This window comes from Vulpes lagopus, chromosome X (genome assembly GCF_018345385.1).
Source record: "Vulpes lagopus strain Blue_001 chromosome X, ASM1834538v1, whole genome shotgun sequence".
In the NCBI taxonomy this organism is placed as follows: Eukaryota; Metazoa; Chordata; class Mammalia; order Carnivora; family Canidae; genus Vulpes; species Vulpes lagopus.
Genome location: NC_054848.1, coordinates 56,746,921 through 56,769,200, shown reverse-complemented (window position 1 = coordinate 56,769,200; position 22,280 = coordinate 56,746,921). Strand labels below are relative to the sequence as shown.

Below are 22,280 nucleotides of genomic sequence, written 5' to 3'. Positions count from 1 at the left end.
GCGACCTGCATCCTGAAGTGACAGAGGCAATGCTGTATGAGAAGTTCAGCCCGGCCGGGCCCATCCTGTCCATCCGCATTTGCAGGGACAAGATCACCCGCCGCTCGTTGGGCTACGCGTACGTCAACTACCAGCAACCGGTGGATGCCAAGCGGGCCCTGGAAACCCTGAACTTTGATGTGATCAAGGGCAGGCCCGTGCGCATCATGTGGTCCCAGCGGGACCCCTCGCTCCGCAGGAGTGGGGTGGGCAACGTCTTCATCAAGAACCTGGGCAAGACCATCGACAACAAGGCGCTGTACAACATCTTCTCGGCGTTTGGCAACATCCTGTCCTGCAAAGTGGCCTGCGACGAAAAGGGGCCCAAGGGCTACGGGTTTGTGCACTTCCAGAAGCAGGAGTCCGCAGAGCGGGCCATTGATGCGATGAATGGCATGTTCCTGAACTACCGCAAAATTTTCGTTGGGAGATTCAAGTCGCATAAAGAACGAGAGGCCGAAAGGGGAGCCTGGGCCAGGCAGTCCACCAGTGCTGACGTCAAAGATTTCGAGGAAGACACCGATGAGGAGGCCACCTTGCGATGAAGACATGCCAGGGACGAGCCAGCCAGCAGAGCCAAACCTTGGCTCCCACCCGGTTTACAACCACCCTCTTTGCCCCCCTAACCCACCAGCAGTGTATTGTATTGTACTGGGAGTGCAGGTCTCTCTCTCTCTCTCTCTCTCTCTCTCTCTCTCTCTCTCTCTCCTCTCACCCCCCTCCCTCCTTCCTTTCCCTCGATCTCTCCCCCCCTTCCTCTCCCTCCCTCTCTCCTTCTCCCTCTCTCCCTCTCACCTTTCCTACCCTCTTCCTCCTCCACCTCCTCCCCTCTTCCTCTCTTCTGCTTTCCCCTCCCCCTCCCCCCCCCCACCAAGGGCGTTGCGAATAATCTTGCTAATCTGTGCCACTTGATAGATTACAGGCTGCCTCTTCTCCTTGTGGTTTGGTTTAAAAAGCGCCTTCATGCTTGCTTCCTTCACTACACAGGTGACACAATTTCATGGTAGAAACATCAGAAAGGAAAAGGAGATCAGATGAGGGAAAGCCAAGAGAGTAATTGTTCCCAGTGATCTTACTACCCAGAGACAGCCACTTCTTGGTGTGCTGTTTTTCCAGACTCTCTTCTCTCCTTCTCTCTCCCTCCCTTCCTCACTCCCACCCCACCTTCCCTTTTAACACACCGTTATAGAATGGTTCCTATGTGTGGTGTTTCTTAACCTGCTTCTTCAGAAACTAAAACCAAACAAAAATCAACCCATTGAACTTCTTTCCATGCTATTCAACAGGCTTCAGAAATGTCATCTTCAGTGCCTGCAGACTGTATAGATGGATCTTTAACATTTCTGTAATCAATCCCGCATTATTGGACATTCAGTTGGTGCCCAGTTCTTTCCTTGTGTTTAAACCCAACATTGCATACTCTGATGAATGAATCCTTCCTTGTCAAGCCAAATCTTCACTAGCCTACCGGATGGTCTTCTTAATTGTCGACTTGCAGGATCCACAATAGGATATTTTAAAGACTTTTCCTGTGTGTTGCCAAATGGCCCCTTCATAAGCATTGTACTGATTTGCGTTCATGCCAGCCAGCACAGCTAGTAAAACAAGTGTGTCCATTTCCCCTGCATAGTCTCCTGGTCACTGTAATTGATGTGTGTGCGCGTCTGTGTGTGCACGCGTGGGTGCGTGCATGTGCGTGTCTTGGCCAGCTCGATGGGCTGCAAATGGCACTTCCCTGTTTGGGGTTGTAAATGCTCTTTCCCTGTGCCCACTTGCTGCCCTTTTCCCCATTGTCAGAAAAATCATTCAGCTTCATTGCAGACAAAAATAACAAAGCAGACAAGTTAACAGAAGAAATTTAATATTCCTGGTAATCAATCCTAATCAACACGCATACATTCCTAAATCATTTTCATATGCACTTGCCCAGTATTTTTCATGTGATATATATGTGAATTTTAATGTATATACTGTTTCAATATCTGCTTTTTCATACATGAATATATATTATAGATAGATATAGATGTATAGATATTCTTGAAGTTCCTTTCATGTCATTAAATATTCTTTTATAATAGTTTTGTGACTCTTTTAGTGTTCCAGCGGTGGGGCTTGATAGAGGAATAGATAGATATAGGTATTCATCTCTATACATGTTTAGATATAGATATGGGGGTATATTTCACAGCTTTCTCATTGTTGCACATTTGGTTGTGAACATCTAGTTTTCTAATCCAAACCCTAGCTGCTAATTATACATAGTACACAAGCCTTGCTTACATTGAATATTATTTTCTGAACAAACATTGGTGAGAGCAAATTTCAAACATGGAAGGTTTGAAATCTTTTTCTTCTCTTTTGGGGAGTTTCTTTTTAAATGACTATCCACAAAAATGGTATCAACTTACCCTAAGTACACAAATAATGTGAGAGAATGGAAACCTTGACAGTTGTTTAGGCTAGCTATTGCAGTTATTTCTGTAGTTTTCCAATATTTTATCAGGGGTACTGTTCCTTTTTTTGTTTTTATCTACCTTACACATTTATTTTTATACAAATAACATGGTATCATAATAGAAACTTTAAAAAATTGAGTATGCAGAAAGTAAAAATCATTCTTAATTCTACCCCTTGAGAAAAAAACTTTGGAACACATGAAACATGTACATAGATAATACCTTCAAAAATGTAATATGTATTGTTTCATTATGGAATACTTTCACTATAATTGGTCTTTCATATCATCTTTCCAAATTATTAAAAATTATCCTTTAACTTTGTTTTTACTTTATGTTCCATTATATGGTTGAGCTACTATTTCTAAAATTCAGTCCCTTCATATGTTTAAATTGTTCTAGTTTTTCCCTAGTAAGATTAACTCCACAAGTAACACATTTTTAGGTGAATATTTGTGACACATGCAGAGATTTAATTGCCTTATATACATTGCCAGTCCATTGCCAAATGCTTCTTCATAAAGTTTATGTCCATTAATTGTGTCAGAAAATGTATATTTCCTGGCTCATCTTCTTCAGTTAGCATTTTTTAAGTTATGAAAAATTGGTTAAGCTTGTGCATTTTTGTTTTATTATTTCATCTTATAGATGTATTGCTTGAAAAAAATACACATTAAATATATACAACACCTTCTTTTAAGAGAGAATTTTTGCCTATTTATCCATAATATTTAAATATAAGATCACACTGAATGTATTCTTTCGATTTTTACAATATATTGCAAATATAACTAAAATATTTTTGGCTGTCCAATATTCTTCCATAACCCACTATCATTGTTTGGGTGGATCAGAATTTCTTTTAAAATGTTTCCTTACTTTGGGATTTAATACATTTTCTAAATTTTCCCCGTTGAGCCCAAATCTGTGGTAGTTTTACTGCAGAATTATTGTACTTTTATAAAAAACATAGAAGTGGAATTGAAAAGTAGAGCTCTTGGGAAGCCTGGGTGGCTCAGTGGTTGAGCGTCTGCCTTCGGCTCAGGGCATGATCCCAGGATCAGACACTCAACCACTGAGCCACCCAGGCATCCCGAAAAGTAGAGGTCTTTAAAAAATTTTTAACTGGGCCATCAGTTGGACTGCATATACCAATTTATTCTTCCACTGATATGTTGGAAGAATGCCCATTTTCTTGCACAAGTTCCTCCCTGGGTATTATAAACTTTGTGGATATAATGCTATTAAAAATACATACCTCATTTTTTTGTTTTCCTTTTTCAATTTTTAAAAACTATTTTTTTGCTTCTTAACCAAGGAATATAAATTCATTTAAAAATCACATTGCAGGACGGCCCAGGTGGCTCAGCAGTTTAGTGCCGCCTTCAGCCCAAGGCCAGATCCTGGAGACCCGGGATCCAGTTCCACGTCGGGCTCCCTGCATGGAGCCTGCTTCTCCATCAGCCTGTGTCTCTCTGCCTCTCTCTCCGTCTGTGTCTCTCATGAATAAATAAATAAAATATTTTTTAAAAATCACATTGCAAAAAATAAAAATAAAAAATAAACATCACATTATATTGATAGGGAAAATAAAAGCACTGATAATATAAAGAAAACAATAATTTTATGTATACATAAACATATATAATATTGCATTATATAATATGTAAATAATTATAATTGTAATTAATATATTTATATATATCAAATCATAATTTGCATTTTTTCTTTTTTTCACTCATCCTTCTATCTCCCCTCCTTTAGTAACCATCAAGTTTATTCTCTATAATTAAGAGTCTCAAAAAAAAAAAAAGAGTCTCTTTCTTGATTTGTCTCTCTCTCTCTCTCTCTGTCAATTTTTCTCTTTGTTTGAAACAAAATATTCAAGAGCAAATTAGCCTTGGAAATATTTTTATATTTATTTTTCACATCATTTAAAATGGTCTTTGGATATCTATTGTGTATATGGATGAACTCATTCCTTCCTACATTGTTAGATATTTTCTATGTTCCCAATTCTCTTTTAATTTCAGCCACTACATTCACTACCTTTTACCTAGATTTACAGTCCATAATTGTTTCTGTAGCAAACATGTCTAGAAGGGACAAAAAGCAGAAAAAAGTGTAGACCATTTTTTAGACCATATCGTCAAATTTCCACTTACAAAGTTGTCAACTTACACTATTATTGTTATTTCCAATATAAATGTGTACCTAGTTCTTTGCATAGGGCTTTGAACTGGGTATTAGAATTTATATTAAGCTTAGCTATGTTTTCAGTGGAGAAAATAGAATACATATTTTTTTGATTTTGCTTGTAATAACATTTTTCTTTGTATTTCTGCTTGCTAAGGATACAAATCCTAAGAAAAAAACATTATGCATTGTTAAACAGAGCAAATAAGGGATCCCTGGGTGGCGCAGTGGTTTGGCGCTTGCCTTTGGCCCAGGGCGTGATCCTGGAGACCCGGGATCGAATCCCACATCAGGCTCCCGGTGCATGGAGCCTGCTTCTCCCTCTGCCTATGTCTCTGCCTCTCTCTCTCTCTCTCTGTGACTATCATAAATAAATAAAAAATTTAAAAAAATTAAAAAAAAAACAGAGCAAATAACATGGAATACAGCCATAATCTTATCACTGCATAAAAACACATGTAAAATTTGGCTGTATAACCTTTCATACTTTTATATATGCATAGACATAGATGCATACCCCTATGTGTACATACTCATAAATATAATCCAATAACTTTTTTACTAAAAGCCACATTAACATATATTCATGTCAATATCACACAGTATTATTTATGGTAGCAATATAGTATATTATGGTATCTCTAGGCAATCATTTTTGTAACCAGTTGACTTAATTAGTGGATTTTTGTTTCCAGTTTTGTCATGTTAAAATAAAGCCTTCGGGAAGACTATTGTTGCAGTTATACCTTCATACACATTCAAGAGTATTTATCATACATTTATTAGAAGTCTAATCACAAAATAAATCACACTATCACAGACTATGAGATCATTTCTATATTAACCCTAAATAATCCATTCCCAGCTTACAATTTCACCCATTGTTCTGCAATACTGTCACTTGTAATTCTTTTTAAAAAATAGAAAAAAGATGTTTCAAAAAGAAAATCATTCTTCTATTTATATTTAAAAATAAAAAAATTGGGATCCCTGGGTGGCGCAGCGGTTTGGCGCCTGCCTTTGGCCCAGGGCGCGATCCTGGAGACCCGGGATCGAATCCCACATCGGGCTCCCGGCGCATGGAGCCTGCTTCTCCCTCTGCCTGTGTCTCTGCCTCTCTCTCTTTCTCTCTGTATGACTATCATAAATAAATAAAAAAATTAAAAATAAAAAAATTGTTTGAGTCAAAATATAATGATTTTATATAGTACTTAATTTGTGTCAGGAATTATTTTAAGTGCTTCCCATGTACCTACTCATTTCATCCTCACAACCTCTGTGTTGCATATAGTATTAGATTTCTTTTCCATTTTACCAATGAAGTAACTGAGGCACAGAGAGGTTAAGTAACAGCCTAAAGTCATACAGGTAGCAATTCAGACAGCTAGAACTTGAACCTATGTAGTATAGATTCATAGTTTGTACTCTAACTATTAAACTATAAGGAAAAAGGCATGACTATCCATGTGTTTTTTAATGCCTTCAAATCCCTTTTCCTTATGCATATGTAAGCACATTTTAACAAATATATATTTAAATACATTTCCCTTAAAGAGTTTTTTTAAAAAAAAAAAGAGTTTTTTAAAGATTTATCTATTTATTTTTGAGAGAGAGAAAGAGAGTGGGTGGGGGTGGGGGGCAGAGGGAGAAAATCCTCAAGCCGACTTCCAGCCAAATGCAGAGCCTGACATGGGGCTTGATCCCACAACCAATGAGATCAGGACTTGAGCTGAAGCCAAGAGTCAGACACTCAACCAACTGAGCAACCCAGTGCCTTTCCTTAAAGATTTTATTTAGTAAAACACATCTTTTAAAATGAGATAATGATATCATCAAGATAATGATGTAGGTTGTTTCCATCTTTCATTCTACTTATAAAGAAGACCAACTAGCATTCATCCATTGATAAGACATCATTAAGGAAATCCCAAATACTGAGAGTCAGGCTGAAGGACCCTCTGGACCACAGAGACCAAGAAGGACCACATTAGAAATGTAAGAAGAGGGGCTATACTCTGACAGCATCTCCCCCACTCACCCCAGGTTGGAACAGAGCACACTGAGAGGGCTCCCTGGGCCTATAGTTTCTTCAGTGGGAAAAGTCGAACCAAAAGTGAACAGCCAGTTTCCCCAGTGTTATGGGATGCTTCCCAGGAAGCCCACTTGGTTCTTATTTCATTTGGACCACTAGGAGAATTGTGGGGCTCAACCACTGAGGATCAGAAGAGACAGAAGAGTAAGGCTTACAGTATTCGGTGCTCAGACCTTGGGAAACTACATTTCTGCCCAGAAATGAGTGCCAGAGCTGAGATCCCAGCCAGTGGCTCTGCCCATTTGCAGAGCTAAGCTGGTGGCCTTGTCTGACTAGGGAACTCAGTTGGCAGTTATGCTGGATGTAGGTTCCCCAATGGCTATACCCATTATGGAGCCTGTTCTCCTGCTCCACCCAGGCTAGGAAGCAAATTCGCAACCTTTCTCAACTGCTGGTGAGAGCTTCCAGTCATATCCCAGGAAACTTGGACAGAGAACACTAGCAGCTATGTAAGTGTAAGAACACTTACAGCCCCACTTAGGCAGGGAGCCAAGCCAGGGAGTTAAGCTCTACTTAACTGTTAAGCATAGCCTCTCACCCCACATAACCAGAGAGCCTGAACAGTAACCCTGGATAAGCTCAGAACTCAGCCCGTTATACTGCTGAGCCCAACCTATACCCCTGCCTGATTCCTGAACCCAGCCTATGGCCTTGCTTAGACATGCAGCCCAGCCAGTGACCCTGCCCAAAAGCAGAGCATAGCTAACAGAACCATCTACTGAGGGCTTGAAGGCTTTGAAGGCAAAGAGAGACATACCCTGAGCCGGCGGCGCATGATCCCTCTGCCCCAGTGGAAAGCCAACCCAGAGACAGACCCCGAAGCCTTATTTCAGAAGGAGCAGCTCGTGCTGGCCCTGTATCCTCAGACCACCTGCTTCTACCGTGCCCTGATCCACACGCCCCCACAATGGCCCCAGGATGACTATTCAGTCCTGTTTGAAGACACCTCCTATGCAGATGGTTACTCCCCTCCCCTCAATGTGGCCCAGAGGTATGTGGTGGCTTGTAAGGAGCCCAAGAAAAAGTGAAGTAGGCTGGCAGACTCAAGATCTCCTGCCACTCCCCCAGGGGAATGCAAGAAAAGATTGTGGCAAATAAATATTGTTCCCCTTTGAAAAAAAAACCCATCCAACCATAATGAATTTTTCAGTCTCCAGTCCAAACTTCATAATGCAGCTGGAAGCCCCTTTTGACCAGATTGACCAAACAGGGACCTTGTCCAAAAACAGCAGAGCACAGCCAATGACCTCTTCTGACTGTGAAGCCCTGCCTGTGTCCCCAACTAAACATGGAGTCCAGTCCACATCACCTACTGGCGTAGAAGCACAGCCCAATATCTCATGTCACCAGAAGAGATTGTGAAGCCAGGTCAACAACCTTGCCCAATTGCAGAGCACAACTAGTGGCACCACCTTGCTTGTGAACATAGGCTGCAACCTCACCTGACAAGAGGTGATTGCAGAGCCCACCTAGTGGCCCCATCTGACCATGGGGCATGGGCAGTAGCCTCACCCAACTAGACACCCCAAAGACAATCTTTGCCTGCCCACAGATGCTACCAGCTGATCTATATAATACCACAACCTGAGCTGACTTGTGAAGGTCCTTCCTTGCTGAAGCAAACTTGTTAAGTATTGAAGAGAAGATAGTTTACTTGAATAAGTAGCTATTAATGCAAGGAATCAAGAATCACAAAGAGTTGAGTAGTTATCACACTACCAAAGGAAATTAATAAAACTTCAATAACTTACCTTACATAAGTGGAAATCTATGTATAAACTGACAGAAAATTCAGAATAATCCTCTCAAAATTTCAGTGAATGGGGCACCTGGATGGCTCAATTGGTTAGGCATCTGCCTTCAGTTTGTGTCATGATCACCTGGTCCAGGAATTGAGCTCAGTGGAGAGTCTGCTTCACTTCTCTGTCTCTCCCTCTGCCCCTCCCCACCACTTGTTCTCTCTCTCTAAAATAAATAAATAAAATCTTAAAAAAACAACAACAACAAGAACATACAGACATCTACATGAAATTAGGAAAACAGTGTATGAACAAAATCAATTCAACAAAGAAATAGATACTGCCAGGAAAAAAAAAAAACAGAAATACTAAAGCTGAAGACTATAGTGACTGAACTAAAGAATTCAACAGACAGCTTCAACAGCAGACTTGACAAAGCAGAAGAAAGAATCAAAGAGATAATAGAGAGCCTGCAGATAAACTCACAAATATTCAATCAACTAATATTTGAAAAAAGCACCAAAGACACATAATGAGGAAAAGATAGCATCTTCAATAAATAGTGTTGGAAAATTGGATATCCACATGCAAAAGAATGAAATTGAACTCCTATCTTACACTGTTTAAAAATTAACTTAAATTAAGACTGGAAACATAAAACTCCTGGGAAAAAACTGAAGGGACTTGATCTTGGCACTGATTTTTTGATATAACACCAAAGGAACAGGCAACCAAAGCAAATATAGACAACTGGGACTATATATCAAACTAGAGAGCTTCTGCCTAGCAAAGAAAACCATCAAAAGAGTGAAAGGGCAACCTATGGAATGGAAGAAAATATTTGCAAACAATATATATGATGAGTTAATTTGTAAAATATATGAGGGATTCATACATCTCAATATAATAAAATAAGTTTATTTTTAAAATGGGCAAAGGAGCTGAATAGATATTTTCCAAAGGAGATATTGAAATGGCTAACAGGTACATGAAAATGTGCTCAACAGCACCAATCTTTAGGCAAATGGAAATCAAGGTCACAGTAAGATATTATCTCAAACCTGTTAAGATAACTATTATCAAAAAGACAAGAGATACCAAGTGTTGGCAAGGATATGAAGAAAAGGAAACCCTTATACATTGTTATGTATAAGGAATGTAAAGTGGCACAGCCATTATGGGAAACAGTATGGAGGTACCTAAAAAAATTAAAATGTAACTACTACATGATCCACCAATTCCTCTTCTGGAAAGAAAGAAAGAAAGAAAGAAAGAAAGAAAGAAAGAAAGAAAGAAAGAAAGAGAAAGAAGAAAGAAAGAAAGAAAGAAAGAAAGAAAGAAAGAAAGAAAGAAAGAAAAAAGAAAAGAAAAGAAAAGAAAAGAAAAGAAAAGAAAAGAAAAGAAAGAAAAGAGAATCAGTATCTCAAAGAAATATCTACACTCCCATGTTGGAAACAGCATTATTCACAATAGCCTTGATAGGGAAACAAATTAAGTGTACATCAATGGATGAATAAATTAAGAAAAAAATACATACACACAGTGGAATATTATTGATCCATAAAACAAATTCTGTCATTTTCAAGAATCTAGACGACATTATGCTACTTAGTAGATAAAGACAGGCAGAGGAAGACAAATACCATATGATCTCACTTAAATGTGGAATCTAAGAACAAAACAAAATAGTATAAAAGGACAAACAGTAGAATGGAGATGGAAAAGAAGTGACAGTATGGGGAAAATGGGAGATATTGGTCAAGGGATAAAAAATTTCACTTAGGGAATCTAATGTACAACATAGAAAATATAATTAATAATACTATATTGTACACTCAAAACTTGCAGAAAGAGTAGATCCTTTAAATTTTTTAATTTAAATTTAATTAACATATACTGTATTATTAGTTTTAGAGGTAGAATTTAGTGATTCATCAGTTGCTTATGACACCCAGTGCTCATTACTTCAAGTGCCCTCCTTAATGCCCATCACTCAATTACCTCATCTCCCCACCCACCTCCCCTCCAGCAATCCTGTTTGTTTCCTATAGTTAAAGTCTCTTATAGTTTGCCTCCTTCTCTGTTTTCAACTTATTTTCCTTCCCTTCCCCTATGTTCATCTGTTTTGTTCCTTATATTCCACAAAAGAGTAGGTCTTAATCATTGTCACCATAGAAAATATTCAAAGAACTCTTAAGACTCAAAAATAAGAGAGCAAACATTCCAATTTTTAAAAAAATGGGCAAGGGGTACCTGGGTGACTCAATTATAGAAAATTATTAAAAGGTCATTACTTTTACTTTTCTTTTTGGTATCTTACAGAAATTTTATATATATTATTTTCAATGACTCCCTATGATCTTGGACATGTCCTTTCTGAAACATAACCTTCTCCAACTGTAAAATGAAATAATAGTAGTACCTAAAGGGGTCTTTATAAGGATCAAAATCAATCACATATACAATAGGTTTTTTAAAATGAATGTTACCGGATATGTTTTTGTCAAAGTTAAATATTATTCTTATTGTATTAGTTGATCAAACAGTGAAAATCCTATCACAACAGAGACTGATTTTTAAAAAAGATTGTATTTATTTATTCATGAGATACACAGACAGAGGCAGAAATACTGGGAGAGGGAGAAGTAGGCTTCCTGTGGGGACTCAATCCTAGGATCCTTAGATCATGACCTGAACCAAGGACAGATGCTCAGCCACTGAACCACCCAAGCATCACTGATTTTTTAAGTGAATGGTTAATTTTATTTTATTTTATTTTATTTTATTTTATTTTATTTTATTTTATCTATTTATCCTTTTGTTTCTATCAGTTTATGCTTCATGTATTTTGCAGCTTTGCTGTTTGATGCTTACACATTTTCTCTTCCTGATGAATCAGAAATCCCTTTTTGTCTAGTAATTTTCTTTGTTCTGAAGTCCACATTTTCTGATTATCAACATAAACACGGCTTTTTAAAAATTAATGTTGCATGGTATACATTTTTCCATCCTTTCGATTTTAAGGGGCCAATGTTATCAAACCTGCAATGAATTTCTTATAGGAAGCATATAATTGGATCATTTTTATTTTTAATCTGCTCTATGGATCTCTGTCTTTAAGTTACTGCATTTAGAATATTTGAATTTAAGGTAATTGATGATACATTAGTAGTTAAATCTGTCATTTAACTGCGTTTTTTGTTAATTTCCTCTGGTTCTCATTTTCCCTAGTACTACACTTTTCTTGCCTTCCTGTGAGTTACTCAAACATTTTTAGGATTCCATTTTGATTTACTTACAATTTGCTTTTCTTCTTTAGTATATAGTCTTATATAGTTTTCCTAGCAGTTGCCATTACTATAATATATATAATATATATTATATAATATATACACATATGTATAATATGTATTATTTAGATATTATAAATATGAATGCATTTATATACATATAACATATTGTATACATATTATATAATGTAAAGATATCATTTTTATAATATATGTAATATATATAATTTATATACATATATACGTGTATACATATATATATAAAACTTATCACAGTATACTAGCATTAGTGTTTTACCACTTCAAGTGACATGTAATAGTAAACTTCTTTCCATTTAGATTTCTGTATCTTCCCTATTTTTAAAATATAATTAAGTATTTCCTTTATGTATATTGCCTATCAGATCGGATGGCATTTATAATTTTTACTTCAAAAATCAGGGGGCACTTGACAGGATGAGCACCATATGTTGGCAAATTGAACTCCAATAAAAAAATATACAAAAAAATCAGTTGTGATTTAAGAAACTCAACAGTAGGATGGTCGCATATTTTCCATACATTCTGTTTTCATTAATTGTGATGTGAAATTCCAAGGTTTCTTTCATAAGAATTTCCTTTTATAAGGAGAACTTCCTTTTAGTCTGTCTTTAAGGATAGATTTATAAGTAACAAATTCTCTTAGTTTTCCTTTGTTTGAAAATATCTTTATTTCTCCCTCATTCCTGATAAATATTGTTGCTTTTCATGGAATTTGGATCTTATGGGTTGTTTTTTGTTTGTTTGAAAAGAAAAAAGAAAAAAGGAAGAAAAAAAGGGAAAAAAGATAAGAAAAAGAGAAAGAAAAAGAAAGAAAGGTGAAAAAAAGCGTGGGGGAAGGAATCAGAAATCAAAAAGAAAAAAAACACACACACACGGGGGAGTATCTTCTGATTCTGTACACTTTAAGTCCCTTGACTTCCCCTGGAACTTGGCCGTCTAGCTGGTCTTCTGGGGGAGGGGCCTGTTGTGCTGATTTTCAGGTGTTAGCACTTGGGGGAGCTGCTCTGCCCCCTGCCTGGTGCAGGGCTCAGTGGGGGTTGTTTACCCCGTGAGGCCCCAGGAGGAACAACCCCAGTGGCTGCGGCCAGCTCTGGAGCCCTGGATTCAGCCCCCACAGTAACTCCAGAGCTCTCCGCCTACAGGGCCTGGAGGCTCCTGGGCGGGGCCGCTGATCTGCTCAGCTCATGGCAGGAGCGTCCTTGCTGTCCTGGGCCCTCCCGGCCTCTGCCTGTCCCGGGGGAGGCCGGATCTTGGGCTGTGTCCCGGCGCCCTGTGCTCCTGGTCTGCGCTGTTGGATTCGCACTCCCGGCCGTGCAGCCCCCTCTGCGGAGCCTCCGCCCGAACCCCTCCGAGCTGCTCCCGGAGCTGCGGAGCCCCCGCCCGAGCCCCTCGGAGCTGCTCCGGGTCCAGCCGTGCGCACTGCAGCCCTGAGGGAGTTCGGCGCACTCTCCTGCACGCTACGCAGGTGTCTGTTAGTGTCCCAGGGAGCCTGAGGGCATCCCCGCCCTCCTGGGTCCTGCTCCAACTCCCTGCGAGTGCCTTTCCGCCCGGGAAGGTTGGTGCAGCCCCTGCTTCTCCGGGACGGGGCTCTCTTGCCCTGGGGACACTCGCCCCGGCCTTAACCCGGGCTCCTCGCAGGGCTCCTCCCCGTTGGATGCCTTTTGTTTCTTTAATTCTTTTTCCCCGTCTTCCTACCTTGATAGAAGCATGAACTCTTCTCACTGTAGCGTTTCAGCTGTTCTCTCTTTAAATCTCAGGCCGAATTCGTAGGTTTTCAGGATGATTTGAAGGTTATCTAGGTAATTTGGTGGGGACAGGTGATTTGGGGACCCTACTCTTCTGCCATCTTGCCCCTCCTCCCACCATCTTGCCCCTCCTCCTCTTTACCTCTTTGGTTAGACTTATTACTGGGTATCTAATGGTTTTTGGTGTAATTGTAAATGGGATTGATTCCTTAATTACTCTTTGTTCAGTCTCATTGTTAGTGTATATTAATGCAACTGATTTATTTGCATTGATTTTATATCCCGCAACATTGCTGAATTGCTGTATGAGTTCTAGCAATTTTGGGGTGGAGACTTTTGGGTTTTCTACATATAGCATCATGTCATCTGCAAAGAGGGAGAGTTTGATTCTTCTTTGCCAATTTGAATGTCTTTTATTTATTTTGTTGTCTGATTCCTGAGGCTATTACTTCTATTACTATGTTGAACAGCAGTGGTGATAGTGGACATCCATGCTGTGTTCCTGACCTTATGGATAAAGCTCTGAGTTTTTCTCCATTGAGAATGATAATTGCTGTGGGCTTTTCATAGATGACTTTTATCATATTGAGATATGTTCTGTCCATCCTTATGATTTGAAGAATTTTAATCAGAAATGAAGGCTGTATTTTGTCGAATGCTGTCTCTGCATCTATTGAAAATATCACATGGTTCTTGTCTTTTCTTTTATTGATGTGATCTATCAGGATGATTGTTTTACGAATGTTGAACCATCCTTGAATCACAGGGATAAGTCCAACTTGGTCATGGTGAATAATCCTTTTAATGTATTGTTGGATCCTGTTTACTAGTATCCTGGTGAGAATTTTTGCATTCACGTTCATCAGGGATATTGGTCTGTAATTCTCCTTTTTTGGTGAGGTCTTTGGTTTTGAGATCAAGGTAATACTGGCCTCATAGAATAAGATTGGAAGTATGCCTTCCATTTTAGCCTTTGAAACAGCTTTAGTAGAATAGGATTATTTCTTCTATAAATGTTTGGTAGAATTCCCCTGGGAAGCCATCTGGCCCTGGACTTTTGTTTCTTGGGAGGTTTTTGGTAACTGCTTCAATTTCCTCCCTGGATATTAGCCTGTTCAGGTTTTCTATTTCTTTCTGTTTCACTTTCGGTAATTTGTAGGTTTCCAGGAATGCATCCATTTCTTCCAGATTGCATAATTTTTTGGCATATAGTTGCTCATAATACGTTTTTAAAATCATTTGTATTTCCTTGGTATTGGTAGTGATATCTCCTCTTTTGTTCATGGTTTTATTGATTTAAGTCTTTTCTCTTTTTTTAGTAAGCTTGGCTAGGGGTTTATCTATCCTATTAATTCTTTCAAAGAACCAGCTACTGGTTTCATTGATCTGTTCTACCGTACTTTTGGTCTCTATTTCATTGCATTCTCCTCTAATATTTATTATTTCTCTTCTTCTGCTTGGTTTTGGCTTTATTTTATTTTCTTTCTCCAGTTTCTTTAGATGTAAGGTTAGCTTGTATATTTGAGATTTTTCCAATTATTTGAGGAAGGGTTGTGTTGCATTGTTTTTCCCTCTTAGGACCACCTTTGCTGTATCCCAAAGATTTGGGGTTTTTTTCGCAAATATTTTGGGTTTTTTGTCTTGTTTTTAAAGATTTTATTTATTTATTCATGAGAAACAGAGAGAAAGGCAGAGACATAGGCAGGGAGAGGAGTAGGATTCTTGTGGGAGACCTGATGTGGGGCTCGATCCTGGGACCCTAGGATCATGACCTGAGCTGAAGCAGACACTCAACCACTGAACCACACAGGCATCCCTATCCCAAAGATTTTGAGCAATTGTGCTTTCATTTTCATTAGTTTCCATGAATCTTTTTAATTCTTCTCTAATTTCCTGGTTGACCCATTCATTTTTTAGTAGGATGTTCTTTAAAATATGCACGGGATATTCCCAGTCTTTTGGGATCAGTTTAGACCTGATTTGTGATGCAGTATGTGGTCTATTTTGGAGAAAGTTCCATGTGCACTTGAGAAGAATGTGTATTCAGTTGCATTAGTATGGAATGTTCTATATATGTATGTGAAATCGATGTGGTCTACTGTGTCATTCACAGCTCTTGTTTCTTTGGTGATCTTCTGCTTAGAATATCTGTCATTTGCTGAGAGTGCCATGTAGAAATCTTCTACTATTAATGTATTATTATTTATGAGTCTCTTTACTTTGGTTATTAATTGATATAATTTACTGCTCCCACATTAGGGGCATAAGTAGTCATAAGTATGATATAGTGTCCCTTTTCATCTCTTAGTATAGTCTGTGGTTTAAAATCTAATTTATCTGCTATGAGGATTGCTACCACAACTTTCTTTTGAGGACCTTTTTAAATTTCTTTTAAAGATTTTATTCATTTATTCATGAGAGAGAGAGAGAGAGAGAGAGAGAGAGAGAGAGGCAGAGGGAGAAGCAGGCTCCATGAAGGGAGCCCAACATGGCACTGGATCCTGGGTCTCCAGGATCACGCCCTGAGCTGAAGGCAGCGCTAAACTGCTAGAGCCACCCGGGCTGCCTCTGAGGACCATTTTAATGGTAAATTGTTCTCTGCTCCGTCATTTTCAGTCTGAAAGTGTCCTTAGGTCTAAAATGAGTCTCTTGTACACAGCATATAGATGGATCTTGCTTTTTTTAATCCAGTCTGATACCCTGTGTCTTTTGACTGGATCATTTAGCATATTCACGTTCAGAGTTACTATGGAAAGATGTGAATTTAGTGTCATAGTATTACCTATACAGTCCCTGTTTCTGCAGATTGTTTCTTTGGGCTCCCTCCTTTGCTTAAAGGGTCCCACTTAGTATTTCTTGCAGAGCTGGTTTGGTAGTTACATATTCTTTCAGTTCTTGCCTATCTTGGAGGCTCTTTATCTCTCCTTCTATTCTGAATGACAGCCTTGCTGGATAAAGTGTTCTTGGCTGCATGTTTTTCTCATTTAGTACCTTGAGTATATCATGCCAGCCCTTTCTGGCCTGCCAGGTGTCTGTGGCTAGGTCTACTGTTAATCTGATATTTCTCCCCATACATGATTGGAATCTCTTATTTCGAGGTGCTTTTAGGATTTTCTCTTTTTCTCTGAAATTTGCAAGCTTCACTAGTATATGTCAGGGTGTTGACCAGTTTTTGTTGATTTTTGGGGGGGTCCTCTGTATCTCTTGGATATGAATGCCTGCTTCCTTCCCTACATTAGGGAATTTCTCAGCCATGATTTGTTTAAAAACACTTTCTAGTCCTCTCTCTCTCTCTCCATATCCTCTGGAATCCCAGTAAGATTAATATTATTCTTTTTGAAACTATCACTGAATTCCCATGCCTCTCCTTGTGGGCTCTTGTTTTTCTCCCTTTTTCTCAGCTTCCTTCATTTCCATCAATGTCTTCTATATCACTCACTCTCTTTTCTGCCTCATTAACCTTATCAGTTAGAACATCCAGTTTAGAATCCATCTCAGTTAAAGTATTTTTAATTTCAGCTTGATTAGATCTCAATTCTACAGTAAGAGAATCTCTAAAGTCTTTTATGCTCTTTTCAAGTGCCACAAATAATTTTATAATTGTACTCCTACATTGTACCTCTGACATCTTACTTAAATCCATATCCATTAGATCTTTGGCAGAGAGTATTACTTCTGGTTCTGTTTTTTTGTGGTGAATTCTTCCTTCTAGTCATTTTTTCCAGTGCAGAATGGATGCAGGAGGAGGCAGAGTCAAAAATATCAACCACGACCTAAGTAAAATACACCCTAGACGATTCCAAAGAGGTCAGAGACCAGAAAATAAAAGAAAAAGAACAAAAAAGACCACAAAATGAAAAACAAAAAAAATAGTAACGATTAAAAGAGAGGGGGAGGAAGTAGTGGGGGAGAGAGAATATAGTCTACAGAGTGGACAAAGAGGGTGATCCTTTTGGTTCTGAGTGTATTTTGTTCTGTATGTTAGAAGGTGTTAAATTCCAAATTTATATAAACCAGTAAAACTTATATATTGAAACAACAACAACAAAAACAAAAGCAAGAAAAACAAAAGAGCGGGGAGGAAGAGAGAATATAATCTTACTGAGTGGACCAACACAGAGCTCCACTTGGTTCTGAGTGTGTTTTGGTCTGTATGTTAGAAAGTACTAAATTCCAAGATTATTAAAGAAAACGAGACAAAAAAAACCCTGTAACTTATATATCTACAAAAATTAAATTGAATACATTGAAAGGATGCAAAAAATGAAGAATATATCTATGACAAGTAATTGTAAAAATATGAAAGTCAGAAAGTAAAAAACTTGAAGAGTTTATAACATGTTGTAAAGCAGGAAAAGAGAAAGAATATTAGAATTTTTTTTATATTAGAATTTTTTAACCTAAAAGATAAACAAATCATAAAGAGAACAACCTTGAGTTCTGTACAGTATTTTCCCTCATCCCTGGAGTTTTCCAGGATGGCTTGGTCAGTAAAGTCGCTGTTTCCCTGTTCTTCCAGCTGTTCTTTTTGGGCAGGGGCCTGTTGTGCTGCTTCTAAGGTGTCTGTGCCTGGGCGGAGATGCACCAACCCTTGCCAGTTGGCCGGATTCAGTGTGAGCTGTTTATCCTGTGATGCCTTTCTTCCCTGGAGGCCTCACCTCTCCAGGGTGAAAGGGAAAAAAAATGGTGGCAGCCAGATCTCCAGCCCTGGCGCCAAGAGCTCCCACTACGTACTGAACTGTTTCTCAGTTCACACTGGCTCAGATCCTCCTGGGGGCAGGCATGGGGGCACTGATTCACACAATTTGAAGTGTACATGGTACTAGGAGAGCTTTTGCCATCTTGTGATCTCCTGGGATCCATCTTTTCTGGGGCTAACAGAAGATAGCTTGCTTTTGTCCGCTGCCAGGCCCTGGGACAGAGAGCACTCAGTCACTGGACTGCGCACACAGTATGCCTCTCCCAGATGCCTCCAGAGGGTTGCTACATTCCAGTCCTTTACCTGGACCTAGCATGGCATCAGTACCTGCAATCTGACAGTGGTTTGCAGCTTGTGGCACAATTGGAGCTTTCTCCTGGGCGCCCCTATTCTTAATATGTCTCCAGAAATATTGAGACTTCACTGCCTCTCCTGTGACTCTGCCCTATTTCACCACTGAGCACTTTTCAAGCAGGGAAGACTCTCACAGGAGCAGATTTCTAAAGTACCTGGTTGTGTGCTATACCACTTTCCTGCAGTGGCTTACAAAGCTTCCCTCCCCCTGCTGTTTATCTTTTGATATATCTCTTCTATTTCTCTTCTTCACACTCCTATTGTAAGAAGTGATCACTTTTCTCTCTGTAGCATTCCACCTATTATCTCTTTACATCTCAGGTTGAATTCATAGATTTTCAGGATAGTTTGAAAGTTTGGGGGACCAGATGAAATTAGAACCTCTAGTCTTCCACCATCTTGCCTCAAGACATGTTTTCTCTAAGCCAAAAAAGGCCATATGTAGAAAGAAGAAAACACGAAAGAAAACAATCTCACTGGTAAAGATAAATAGTAAATTAGCCACTCAAAAGGCTATCGTGAAGGTTAAAAGACAATAGTAAAGAGAACTACAATTATATTTTTTGTATTTTTTTATTGGAATTTGATTTGTCAACATATAGTATAACACCCGGTGCTCATCCTATCAAGTGCCCCCCTTGGTGCCCATCACCCAGTGACCCCATCCCCCCACCCACCTCCCTTTCCACTACCCCTTATTCATTTCCCAGTTAGGCATCTCTCATGTTCTGTCACCCTCTCTGATATTTCCCACTCATTTTCTCTCCTTTCCCCTATAATCCCTTTCACTATTCTTTATATTACTCATATGGGTGGAACCATATAATTATAATGAATAGTTAAGGGATACACAAAATAGAAAATGTCAAATAAAATATTAAGACATAAAATATTGGGAGGGGATTAAAAGTAGTGCTTTTATTTTTTTATTTTTTTAAATTGTTAAAATTTTTATTTTGATGCACTGTATGAGAAACAAACTTTTAAATCATCTGAATCTTATGGAAAATGAAACAGCAAATAAATTAGACCCATGTTAAAATAGAAGGTCAGTTATATGTCCAAACTTAAGGATATAAGAGCCACAGATAAACTTAGATTCCACAGTCTTCCTTGAGCGGTCGCAGTCTTTCAAACACAACTTTGCAATGAACTAACTGGTCCAGAGCTCAACAGTACATGGGAATGTTTAACAGGGGTGGTGATCAGGGACACGTTTCCTTGGTGCTGCTTTGATAATGTTGTCCACACGCAGAATCACCTCTGCTGCTTCAGCTGCACTCAAAAGAACTTGTCACTTCACTTGGAAACTTTCTGTTATACCCAGTACTGCCATATCTCCGATGGTACCTTCCTTCATATCCAGGCCAGCAGTTGTGTTACCTCACTGTGGGCAGCTCGCAGCTGGGCCACCAGGTCTGCACTGTCGTAGCCCGTGTTATCAGCTATGATAGTTGGCAACATTCTCAGTGCTTTAGCATAAGACTCCATCGCAACAGCTTCTTTGCCTGGTGTTCTACTGGCAAGCTGTGTCACAGCATGAGCCATCAGCATCTCAGAACAGCCTCCTCCATACACTGTTCTAGAATCCTTCACAGTTTGGGCAAGAACACAAAGAGCATCATGCAAAGATCTTTCTGCTTCATCTAAAATCTGTTGAGTGGCACCACCCAAAAACAATGGTACAAGCTTCACCAAGGGCTACCCCAGAAAAGTGGACAAGTTTATCTTCTCCAATCATGACTTCCTCAATAAGCTTGCAACTTCCAAGCTTCACTAGTTCTGGGTGGTCAAAGGTAGAGGCAATTTCACCACCTGTAACAAGAGCTAGGCGTTCCACACCTGCAAAATCTGCATGTTCGATAGCCATAGCACCACCAGCACCAAAGAGCTGTTCAGGATAATTGTAAATTAACTGCCTGTTAATAAAGCAATTTATCCCATGCTTAAGAATACGTTCAACTTTCTCCATTTTTTCTTTTTCGGCATGTTCTATTTCACCAACCTTTGCTGTAGAATCAACTCTTACCCTGGAACCAAATATCTTTATTTTGTCTGTATCCATACCAGTATTCGCAATGAGAATTTTAGCATTTTCAATTCGCTTTGGTTGATTTACTCCAATTTTTTTATCCAACAGAAAGCTTTCATCTAAATAGGAATCTGCCAGACTTCCTCCTAGCTTCTTGATGACATGAATTGCCTCCAGATTACCAGAGCCTTTCAGTCTGAGAACAGCTTCTATGGCTGAGTAAAGTGGTCTTTGTGATGAGTAAGAAGTTTTGAGGACAATGTTGTTCCCGCAATGTTCGTTAAATCTTGATGGAACTTAACTTCGTCAGAACCATGATCAACTGCAGAATTCAACAGAGCCTGTCTTGCTGCCTTTGTGGCTTCCCTCCAACCCATAATGATGGTCTGTGGGTGAATCTTTTCTGCAATCAAAGTTTCTGCTTCCCTTAGTAATTCTGCTGCCAGAACAGTAACAGAGGTAGTACCATCACCAACTTCATCATCTTGAACCCTTGACATATCAACTAAAACTTTAGCTGCTGGATTGTCCACACCGATTTTTTTTAGAATAGTTGCACCATCATTGGTTACCGTAACAGAAGCATCTCGTCCACTGCTTAATAGAATTTTATCCATGCCCTTAGGTCCTAGGGTGCTCTTCACCAAGTCTCCAATAGCAATGGCACCAATAAAAGACAACAGCCGAGCCGTCTCCTCTCTCTCTTCATCAGCTCCAGCCTTGAAGATGTTCACAGGTGCGAGGGAAAGGGACGCCATGGTTCCGCGGCTTCGGCACACGCGCTAACCCTTCACCGCTCACGCCCGGGACCGGAGGGCAAAAGTAGTGCTTTTAGAATGCACTCAAAATTAAAGAACTATCAGCTTTAAATATATTTATATGTTTGAATATTTATATTTATAAATATATAAAAATAAATATATATAAAATTTGTATATAATGCTTACCCTAACCCTAACCCAACAGACACATGAAAAGATGCTCAAAATTACTCATCATCAGGAAATGAAGATCAAACCACAAAGAAATATCACTTCACACCTGTCAGATTGGCTGAAATAAAAAAACACAAGAAACAAGTGCTGGCAAGGATGTGGAGAAAAAGGAGACTTTGTGCACTATTGGTAGGAATGCAAACTGGTCCAGGAACTATGGAAGATGGTATCAAGATCCCTCAAAAAGTTAAAAATAGAACCATCCTATGATCCAGAAATCACAGTACTGGGCTTTTACTCAAATACAAAGACACTAATTCAAATGGATACATGCACCCCTATGTTTATTACAGCATTACTTTCAATAGCTAAATTATGGAAGCAGTCAAGTGTCCATCGAAACATGAATGGATAAGTAAGAGTTGAGAGATAGATATAGATGATAGATAGATAGATAGATAGATAGATAGATAGATGATAAAGATGGAGATAAAGATAGAGATAAATAATGTAATATTATTCAGCCATAAAAAATAAAACCTTGCCATTTGCAACATGGATGGATCTAGAGATTATGATGCTAAGTGAGGTAAGCCAGTGAGAGAAAGACAAATGTCATGTGATTTCACTCATAAGTGGAATTTAAGAAACAAAACAAATG

At 39.0% G+C, this 22,280-nt stretch overlaps 1 protein-coding gene and 1 pseudogene across 1 annotated transcript; one reads left to right on the top strand and one right to left on the bottom strand.

Annotated features, from left to right (window-relative positions):
- Positions 1-2: 2 nt before the first annotated feature.
- Positions 3-2,080, top strand: LOC121482548 (polyadenylate-binding protein 1-like 2; the record flags this gene model as incomplete). Its single annotated transcript, XM_041740429.1, has 1 exon — positions 3-2,080. A coding segment is annotated over one exon (582 nt), but the record flags the coding sequence as incomplete, so codon positions are not given.
- A 17,708-nt stretch (positions 2,081-19,788) lies between these two features.
- LOC121483136 lies at positions 19,789-21,452 on the bottom strand (annotated as a pseudogene).
- Positions 21,453-22,280: the final 828 nt, after the last annotated feature.